Source organism: Orbicella faveolata, unplaced genomic scaffold (genome assembly GCF_042242905.1).
Source record: "Orbicella faveolata isolate gen_17 unplaced genomic scaffold, um_ofav_v1 contig_2, whole genome shotgun sequence".
NCBI lineage: Eukaryota > Metazoa > Cnidaria > Anthozoa > Scleractinia > Merulinidae > Orbicella > Orbicella faveolata.
Window position 1 is genome coordinate 17,413,718 of NW_028301547.1, and position 10,511 is coordinate 17,424,228.

General features: G+C 39.6%; 1 protein-coding gene across 1 annotated transcript; it reads right to left on the bottom strand.

Moving 5' to 3' along the window:
- Window positions 1-1,297: 1,297 nt before the first annotated feature.
- On the bottom strand, window positions 1,298-9,779 carry LOC149112226 (glycine receptor subunit alphaZ1-like). Its single transcript, XM_089290008.1, has 9 exons — window positions 9,698-9,779; window positions 8,688-8,779; window positions 8,271-8,338; window positions 7,454-7,674; window positions 6,763-6,845; window positions 6,457-6,585; window positions 3,857-4,071; window positions 2,868-3,017; window positions 1,298-2,131 (listed from the first exon to the last, which is right to left on the bottom strand). The coding sequence occupies exons 1-9, from the start codon at window positions 9,748-9,750 to the stop codon at window positions 1,772-1,774; spliced, it is 1,371 nt and encodes a 456-aa protein (XP_089146134.1). The 5' UTR covers window positions 9,751-9,779; the 3' UTR covers window positions 1,298-1,771.
- Window positions 9,780-10,511: the final 732 nt, after the last annotated feature.

The window sequence follows — 10,511 nt, forward strand, 5'->3', positions numbered from 1 at the left end:
AATAAAGGTTCTAGTTAGTTACTTTTTATGAATCTCTGTGTGATTAGACGTCTGACCAGGCGTCTGTAGGCTGTAAAGTAGTATCGTGTAAAGTTTATCATTTATATCTGCTGCCGATCTGAAGTATCGTTGGCGCACCAAAGACGCCAAGGTAGTCTGAAACCGCGGCCTGCAGGCTCCCGACAAAGAACGAGCCCTCTTTTTTGTTTTTTAGGTTTCAAGGCCTGTAAGCTACTTTCTCTGACATTCGCCTTGCCAAAAAGGACTTAGACGGAAATGATATGAGGGTCCTGGGGTTTTCTGTAAGCTGCAAGTCGATTCTGAATGTGTATCGTGGAACTCCACGGTAAGGATATTATTTCCTTTCCAATTTCCGATACGTCAGGGTAACACGCAAACTGCGGACCGGGGGTAAAATGCAGACTGCATACTGAATACTCTTTAACTGAATCGTGTTACCATTTCCATCATTGACAGCTAACCGTAAACAGGCTAACCGGGGCGTTATTTAGGCTAACCTGAGTGATATTCAGACTAACCACTACGATTAGCCTGGATAACACTGTTCACGGTTGGCACTCGATAATGGAAATAACAAGACATTTGCTTAAAAAGTCTGTAGTCTGCAGTCTGCATTTTACCCCGGGTCTGCAGTCTTCTTTTTACCCTTAGTCTGCATTTTACCCCCGAACCGAAGTCTGCAGTCCGCAGTCCACAGTCTGCGTTTTACTCTGTTGACCGATTCACGGCCCTGATCAACACAAGGACACTAATCAAAGCGAACGAAGACCAAGATTTTTGTTTTTTTGGTGGCTCAGAAAAAAAGCTGTTTGGAAAGTCTTAACAAAGGGGTATTTTAAATTTTTCCTTACATTTTTCTTCGGAGGTGTTCCTCTATTACGTCCTTGCTGTTTACCATTGGACAGGATAGAGTGAATAGCCTCGCTGTCGTCTGTATTAAGCGCGCCTGTGGCAAGTTATTGTGACGAGTATGAACAAGATAGCTGACATTTTCGGACAACGCCATGGAAGGAAGAACTTTTCCTTTCAATAAGTTTTAGATTTTACTAGATTGAGACTGTTGATCGAGGCCACTGAGTATGCAAACTTTCAACATAACTATTTTTGGAATTACAGCAGTTTCCCATCAGATGTGAGAATTGTGAACGTTTTTGTTTTTCATGCAATTTGAGTGCGTTTGCATCTCGATTTCAACACTCACGCATTCTGGCATTGCGTAATTTTTTCAGGCAAGGAGCACACCGTCCCCCCCCCCCACAACCCCCCCAAGTCCGAAGGTGCCATTACGCCTATGCTTACACTTGATGATAACCTCACCATCCTACTGATCACTAGGTGCTGTGTGACGGATTTCTCCATACCACGTTATAATATACTCAACATTTAGGTCACAAGCTTGAGATTTCTATCGCTTGATTGTTGACGAGGATGCAGTCCGATTTAACTATCATGTATAGAAACCTAATTGTTTTAGTATAAATCTACTAGTCATTCAAAACTTTGTCCCTAAATCCTCTTCACAGACACTTCGAAAACGCAAAGAGGCGGGCCCTGTTTTATAAACAACAGCACATTGCTAGGCTACTCACCATCTAAAAAGGAATAGATAGTGACGGTAGGGTAGCCAATCTTTATAGAACGCTAGTAGATCTATGCTAAAACTTTTTAAGTTGTTCGGGTGGTCACGCAACGCCTGTCCAGTGTTGCGTGACGTGAATCGCAGTATGTTTCCGATGATAGTGTACGAATTTCAGGCAAGAATTTCGATGCCGTGCAAATAAACAAACCAATAGCCGGTATTATATATAATATATGAAAGAGGGAAAAGAAAACGGCAGGCAAAGTCGATCTTTTCAGGACAGGTTCCTTTCATTCCACACTTGAGTTTGGACAAGAGTTTCCCCCTCAGTGGGTGTACAAAGCATCCTTTTCTCTCAGTCAACCCAGGTTCCTCGGAGTTCGGTGAAGTGTCGTCAACAGGTGTTATCACTGGCAACGGAAGGACGTGTACTTTACCCTTGCATTGAGGTGAATCACCTGATATGCTCACTATTTTGGAGTTCGGACGATAACTGGGGTCTAGTTTGGTCAGCGACAGTTGAGAAGTGCTCTGTAGGATAGACAGATATTTTTGAGAGGGCTGACATTCTAAGGCCTATGGCGGATCTAAGTTGGGAATTCAGACCCTTACCCGTTCTTTTAGAAGCCCTCCTCTTTAAAGTAAAAAGAGTCCACCATTACTTTGCCACTGTCTAGCATCGCTAGGTCCGACTCTACAGGTCATTCATAACGAGAGCTACGTTGTACGTCGCCCAGAATGATCACTGTTCTCGTACCTGGGTTTTGGAGTGTTATAATCTGCACGAAACATTGTGCCTTCCTCGGTGTTGTCAAACGTTAACTTATTTACTTCCGTTGATTTCTCCAAGTGGATTTAAGGTAGTTTGAGACTTCCGAACAAAATGTAAAAAAAGCACTTGGAAAAACTTGATGGAGCTCTTTACGTTGCATGGTTTACAGAATTAATGTGGTCTCTCAGGGGCGGATCCAGGATTTTGGTGTACCAATAAGGAGTGGCTTAACTGACTGGTGAGGTTAACAAATTTTAAAAGCGAATACGAAGAAGAAGCCTTCATTTCATGGGGGCTGCACACCCTCTGCACCCTCCCCTAAGTTCCGCCCCCGTCTCTTGGAAATGTAACTTAAGGCTGCATTTTGCTTTTGCAAGATGGGGTCGTATTTTGAGGTTGCGGTGAGACTCACGGCGTTTATTTTTGAACGAAAGTAACAAAAAAGTTGGTTTCCCTTAACATTGAGATGATGAGCTATTGAATTATTAACATTACCAGTCCTTGGTTTTCTATTCCTTTCTCTTTCTCTTCGGTTTCTTTCAGTTTAGAAGCCATTCTCTCCACCAGTACACTCTCCACCAGGGACAGGAAGATGAAAAGGAATGACGTCATTAGATACCAGTCTACCCCCTTGACATAGCTCACCTACAAACAAGGTTGCAGAAGAATAGCTGAAGGTTTCAAAGGGAAAGTGTAGAATGTACAAGGGAAATGGTTAAATGGTTTGGACTATACATTTTTCTTATCAAACTGTTTTTTTTGAGAAAAGAGTCAATGTTGATTCTTCTTTCAGATATACGACCGTAAAAAGACAATAAATGCTAACGTCAGTAGTGAGAAGCCGTTGCTTTACTGGCTGTTACTTCTCAGGCATGACGTCTAGAGAGGTTAACGTACTGCTGCAGATCATTTTTCTCAGTCTAGAATCAAGACCTCTAATATTTACGGTATAGATAGTTTTCAAAATTTGTAACGGTCACTTTGGAAAATGTATGTTGACTAACATAAGAAAAGTCAAGTTCAGTATTAAGATTCGTTGGAACACAATGTGTATCACTGCTGTTTTGTGTTATATTGTTTACAATCTGATAATCTAGTTAAATTGATTCTCAGGTAAAAATCAATTATAATCGAGGCTGTGACTGCTAGACAAAAGAAGGAAATGTGAGAAAAAGCAGCCCATACATTTGTTTGAAAATGTTCCAGCGTTCGAATGTCTTACTTAAAGCAAGTTTTTATCCTGTTGATTTTAAATATACGATGACTAATATGCTCATTATGGAATTATATTTTCTAATTGTTCATTGGGTAATCTTCAATATCAATTGTTTTAAAATAGACTACTTTTTCACATGTTGCATATGAAGACCCTATGATCCAATGAAAACTCAGCGTCATAGGCACGCAATGCGTGTATAGCCCCTACATTTTTCGAAAACAATCGATCACTATTTCTTTGCATAGTTTTTGTGTCAAACTCAAACCTTTGGTAGCATGGCGTTGACGTAACCCAGCAAGAAAACGATAGTGAGGATACACGTGATTCCAACAGTGAGCCTGTCACCTCCATTGTCAGGACCCATCCAAAACACGATCCAGCTCAACATGACCAGGAAGATACAAGGAAGGTACAGCTGGATCATGTAGTATCCCAGACGCCTTTGCAGCAAGAAGGAGGCTTCGACAATGGTATAATTACCTGAAATCACCAATGAAGAGATATTTCACGATAGACAGAAGCCCTTAGAACTGTGAGAGTAGAGTGTCGTGAATTGAAACACAATTAAGATTCCGTATCAGAATGAAGAGCTGGGAAGACCTTAGTTAACAAGGACCTGAACCAGATAAACACTTACTTATTTTACATGAAGGTATTTCTAGTTCACTAAGTGTTTTGTATTTTTCAAATAAATAAATAAATAAATAAATAAATATTTCCTTTTGCGGACACTGCTTGTCGAACCCGCGGGGGAAATTGGATTCAGGATATATTCACTTACCATGCGCTGGCTGCCAAAAACACGATTTTTTTTAATTATGCACATACCAGGAGCAAAAATATATAGAACGCTGTGCCACCCAAACCACAAAATGCTAACCGTGAGCAAAACCGAGTGGAACTTACCGCAAGCTAACCGGAATGGAACACGTGCAGGGTTCTCACCTCTGCAAGGAGCCCATAGGCTCCTGCCTCCGCTTAATGAAGGTGTCGGTAGCATAATGGTTTAATCTTAAAGTGCACCTAACCCCCAATTTTTTTTTTTTCCGCTAAAACAAATCTAGACTTTATTTGAAGCATTTGGGCGAAGAAATTTTTGCATTTGGTTGAATCCTCGAATTTCTATGCCCTTTCAAAGTCGCGATTAAGTGTTTCACGACCGCGTTTTAGGGAGTCTGGGGCGGCGGTACCTGATGACGTCTACCCAGGAACCAAACACAATAGCGCCTCAGTCAACTCTCTGTATTTGCTCGAGAAAATAGAACGCAAAACTAATCGTTCCGATGTATTTTGGGACTAAAACGTCCAAGTTTTGTCTCAGAATCATTTCTTTTTCGTCACTGGAGTCAGAGTTAAGTTTCGATTCGGAAGGCTCCGAAATAAACTTCGATCGAGCACGTTCGACAACTGTGAACTCACTGCTTAGAGCTTTGAGAGCAATTTACAATATTTCAAGCGACGACGGGGAAGACGTCTTTGCGGACGAGCTGCTTGTGTATTAGGAATGGAAAGCTAGATACGAAGTGGAGGAGCAGGCAAACGAAAAGCAGGAAAGAAAACTCAAGGACTGCTTTGGATGGTAATTTCGTCAACTAAACATAAGATTCCCACGCGTGTTTATAGCCCGTTTACATTTGTCCTTACCGAGAATGTATTTTGTCAAGGTTCTGTTAAATCCAGTTTGTGTTTTACTTTCAGTTGAATGCTTCACGTTTATAAGAGCGACGTACGTGTTGCAGTTTTCGAGACTTGATGACCTCCAAAACATTGGCTTCGATCGATTGAAAATCGTATTGTTTGGACCTGTAGTTTTGAAGCTGCGGGAAGCAAGGCGGAAGGAAACATTTCATACAATTACCGATTTCACATTGTCACACGTTTTAAGTCGTAACTCCAAATAACCAATGTAAATTGTTCTCAAAGTTTGCAGTGAAATTCGTCGGATAAGCGAAAAGGATGTGTTCCCTAGGCGGTCCGCAGATAAAGTTACGCGGTCATATTTTCGACGCTATTGCACAGAATCTTTGTCGCATTGCTGATTTCCAAACCTTCGAAAAACTCTGTGAGTCTAACAATTTTGTTATCATGTAATTCTAGAGGATTAATCTTCGACTTTCATCTAAATCGAAAGAGAAATAAGTGCTGGTTAGCGGCGTACAGTTGCGATCTATTTACATATCAGTATAACGCTTCTTGATCATGACCGGATCACACAACTTTGCCGGTTATGTTATAAATACTGCGAGATTGGAAGATATAGGTTGTAGGTAGTATTTCTACAAATTGCTGGTTAGCTTTAAGCAGAAAATTTATGAAAATAGCGTTCGAAAGTCTGCGGAACAAATTCCAGTGAGAGTTCTTCAATGGTTCTCACAGATTCAGTTCGCTTGTTTCGGTTCGACAAAATCAACCATCGTTTACGTCTTTATTGCACCATTAGCCGATCATCGTCAGTAAATTGTACAGTATATCTTTCTTTAAATCTGGAATATTGCTGCAACAGCCGATAGCACCTCTGGAAGGCGTTTCTGCGCACTTTTCGAATGTGTATTGCACCATCCTGAAGGAAATGAGAGGAAATGAGATATCCAACTTTCCTGGGTAGACGTCACAAGAGCCGCTGGACCCATTCTCCTCAAACTCGGTCGTGAAACAAAATGGCGGTGTTTTGGAGCTATTTTCGAGATTTCGTCGTGGCATAGAAAATCGAGGATTTAACGGAATTCAAAATTTTTTTCGCAGAACTATTTCAAATAATAAGTAGATTCGTTCTAGCGAAAAAAAATTTTGGGGGTTAGGTGCACTTTAAGGTTTCGCCTAATGAAGGTTGTTCTCCAAATGAATACTTGCGGTTTAAAATCTTACCTGTGATGTATACTTGAACTATTCGCGAGGTTTTGGAAGATGTGATGGAAAACTGCGCCATGGTTGGTTGTTCAACAATAACTTCGTCGCGCTTCCAAATGTACTCCACATCATTTGTTGAAAACGCGTCTAAAAGATAAACGAATATGGATGTGTTTTAGCAATAACAGCTCGGAAATTATTATCCTGTTTCTAAACAAATTATTGTGCTTATCAAAGGATTTCTATCCCTTCCTCTTGAGTGGAGAAAGAAGAAGACCTCGAAGATTACTTAAGTTCACGGTTATGCTGATGTTTTATACTTACAGCTCCCAAATGTCAGTGAACAGTTTTGCACGTCAATTGGAAAGTTGTGTAGGTCCATATCACACGCGGATACTAAGTGGGAACTGTGTGGAGAAGAGACATACATTCCACGCCTTTAATCTTAAGGATCGAGACTTACGTTGGAAAATTAAATTCAAAAGCAAACGAAAACTGAGGTAACAACAAACCGAAAGGACAAGGGATGATTAAGGCTGGAAACGAGATTAGAGATTACAGGTGATCTTTCAGTTTTAAACATCAGTGAAAACCTGGCTTAAATTGTGAGAAATTCAGCAACCTAACCGAAATTAAAACACTCTTCAAGAACTGCTCTCACTCCTCACAATCTCTCTTTGCTCTTTTTCGACTTCTGAAAGCTTGCAGTTGGCGTTTATCAAAACAGGTCTCAATTGCTAAGTGATAAGAATTATTCTAATTTAATTGCATCTAGCAGGGGTGTATGTACATTTACGGTTTCGTTTTATGTCAACTATACAACAATATCTCACGGAATCTAACACTAAAACGAAATATAAAGAAGAAGACATTCTAGATATATCAGTCTGCACAGAGATGAGAGTTTGACCCCATTATCACCGTTCTTGTCCCAGAGAATCCATAAGTCTAAAGTTTTTGTTTTGTATTTTCGCTCAGCTCCACACTGATGACTGATTTTTCGTGACACACTTACTTCCTTGAGTAAAGGATGTCCCCAGTTGGCTTTACTTTCAAAAATGTATGCATGCTTTTGTCCTCTTTGTCTAAATCTGTTTGACGTGAATTATATGAAAACGTATCTGGCCTCCATATCAAGTTTGAGTCTTCTCTGACCAGAGTAACTGTTTTGTTAACAACGTTTGCTAACCGCGGGTCTTTCCACTCTTGACGAAAGTACATGTAAGCATCTAACTCCTAAGGAGTGAAAAGATGAAGCAACTTCAATGTAGATCTAATGGGATTCTAAACAAGGTTTCATATGTCAAGTGGAATATGTGCATATTGACACAGTAGAAATATTGACAAAACGGCGTCCTTTTCAATAGAGATATCTTGCTTTGCAAGATCTTTTCTGCAAGTTAAAACTAATAGTTGCATGTGCAGTTAGTTACTGTTTTAATACTGTTCGTAGAATCCGCGGTAAAACGAGCTTAAGGATATGTCGAAAATTTAGTGTTTTTTTCTGAATGATTTCCTCGTTTCTATGTTCGACTGCTCCCCATCATTTCTCCCCCCATTATTTCTACATGCAGATATAAATGAGTAATTTATTAAAAGGGATATTCTAGGAGGCGGAATCGATGTCGATATCAATTGGTTCTTATTGCTTCATTAACAGTTGGCGCTTCTTATCTCGCAATCACGGAATTAAAGTAAACCGTGATGAAAGGATGTTTACCCCTTCCCAGTCCTTTTGCTGCGATTTTTTATGGCGTGGGTAGCAAGTACGCATGGAATGTAGTTGAGGGGAAAAATGAGAAGCCAAGTTATAAAGCTTATAAATATCATACCATATTGACTTCTTCTATCCTTCCAAACGATTCAACGTAAAGATCCACCCGAATTAACGTGTAATTTACTGCAAAATAAGGAACAAGAAAAAAAGGCTATGATTTACTTTCGTTTCAGTTTTTCCCTGAGCGCAAACTCCGCGGCGTGTGTCCCTCCACCTGTGTGTGTTTACCTCCATCCATGTGTGTGCGCCCCACCCCCCCACCTGTGTGTGTGTACATCAACCAACACAGTGCATCTTGAACAGTTGATACACACGGTAAAGATCTTAAGTTTCGGCCGCTTGGACTACGTCTCAGCTGGTGACAATTTCAACTGGTTGGGGAATATGTGGTAGCACAATTACTGGACATTCTTAGCCACCAACTGCCAGTCTCCAAAGAGTAATAAAAACTATTATCAGCCAAGAATCAAACCTCCATCGTTTGGATGTGTTCCTTTGTCATAACTGGTGTTCTTCAAATGATCCTTGAGGGTTTGTAGTGGTGACAGATTTCCTCCAGCGGCTCTGAAACAATTAAAATGTAAATTGGGAGTGATCAACCACTTATTTCTTCTTGTAATATTAGTAGACAAAAATAAAATTTTAATGGCTTCGTTCCATTAGTTCTTTTCTCTCTGTCTATTTCTCTAAAGTTAATGGAATAGTCAACGAACGGTCAAGGAACTTCACCTGAAGGCGTCAGCTATACTAAAAACAACTTTAACTAGCAATTGACTTACTCAACTAGCAATTAAAGTATGTCGACCGGTGTTGCCTTTTTCACGGAGGAAATGAATAACTAAATTTTTGTTAATCGTATGTTAAAACTGCCGATAAAATAAAAGTTCTAAATAATTATGTTAAAACAGCACTAGCGTTGCAATTGAATTTATGACAAGGGCAAGTAGTTTAATTTACACTCGAATTCCATGGCTACTTTTGAAAATGATATTTTTAGAGTTACACCTTAACTGCAATTTGGTTTCATCAGCCAGTAGAACGAGAGCTCGCGGAAGGGACGAGAGTTTTAGAATCTAAGAACGTAATTGTTCTGTTATATAGAGTAAAATAATTTAAGCCGATTCATTTGTTTACATCCCTTATCACATGTAACTCTTATGTCAAGGCTTCTTTGGGAGAACGAACTGGGAGAGAATAGCGACATCTCCTATTTTTAAATATTGTCCTCAATGGTCCTCAATTTTTTTATTGTTTCGATAGCAGACCATTTTAACTGTAACCTTTGATATTCGTTGCGGTGGAGCAGGAAAAATTGTATTTCCAAACACTTTCGTTGCCGGCTACACACATACACACACATAGACACAAAAAACATTTCAACGCTGGTTACTTTAACAGGTGATAGATCTCCGGTTGCCATGTTAACAAAACACTTATCGTGAATATCGTTAATGGGTTAAAACATGAAGTTGAATAAGTTACCTGACTGCAGTTAGAGCCAACGCTTGATAAAACACAACGATTAACCAGTCCATAGCAGCTGGGTCTGGTTAGTGTCCTGCAATCATGAACTTAATCAAAGAGTTCTTGTAAGCTAACACATGAGGTTCATAACTATACTTAAAGTATAAAGGCTACTGCTAAAAATTAACCCAATAATGCGTCGGTGACTGTGTCCTGGACAATGCACCCAACTCTTACATATTTAGCTTCATCACGTAAAAAGTTTGGCAAAGTATCAGTTTTCCCATAGAGGCTCGAATTAACCACTTGTTTTAATACTGTTCTGGAACACCGTTTCAAAATTGTTGTTGATAAAGATGAATACATTCTTTACCAAGCTGGTGACGGAGAAGCTGCTCTTTATTCTTACCTGTTATCGTTATTGCCACAGAAACACTTTATTAGTATCTCAAATTAAATAACAGGTGGCTCCGAGTTTTAGTCCTCATATAATCGTCCCAATACTTTCCCTTTGAAATTGAAATGGGAATTAGGGACGAAGTTAGTTCACTTTAGAAGTAAGTGGCTTAGCTTTGAATTTTTCGAATTCACTCAAAATGAACGCTGACATCTGCTTTTCACTCTTCAGTTTAATTTTCTTAAGAGAGCTTATTTGCGTTTATTACTATTTTCCTGGGAGAAAAACAAGTCAGGAAGGAATAACTGGCAATTTAGATTCATTTTCCGCTTGCTTTGAAAATATGGTTGGAGATTAGCTTTGCTATGTAATACCTCCTATATATGCACTACTGTTTCAAACGCAGATAACATTTTAGTAAGTTATGAAAATCCC

What these genes read in the sequence shown, in the direction of transcription:
- LOC149112226 (XM_089290008.1), bottom strand. Translation starts at nt 9,750, where the DNA reads ATGGACTGGTTAATCGTTGTGTTTTATCAAGCGTTGGCTCTAACTGCA. An exon ending in AGTTCAAGTATACATCACAG is followed by an intron (nt 4,072 to 6,456) that starts GTAAGATTTTAA and finishes TGGTGATTTCAG; the next exon opens with GTAATTATACCATTGTCGAA. An exon ending in TCAACGCCATGCTACCAAAG is followed by an intron (nt 3,018 to 3,856) that starts GTTTGAGTTTGA and finishes CCTTGTTTGTAG; the next exon opens with GTGAGCTATGTCAAGGGGGT.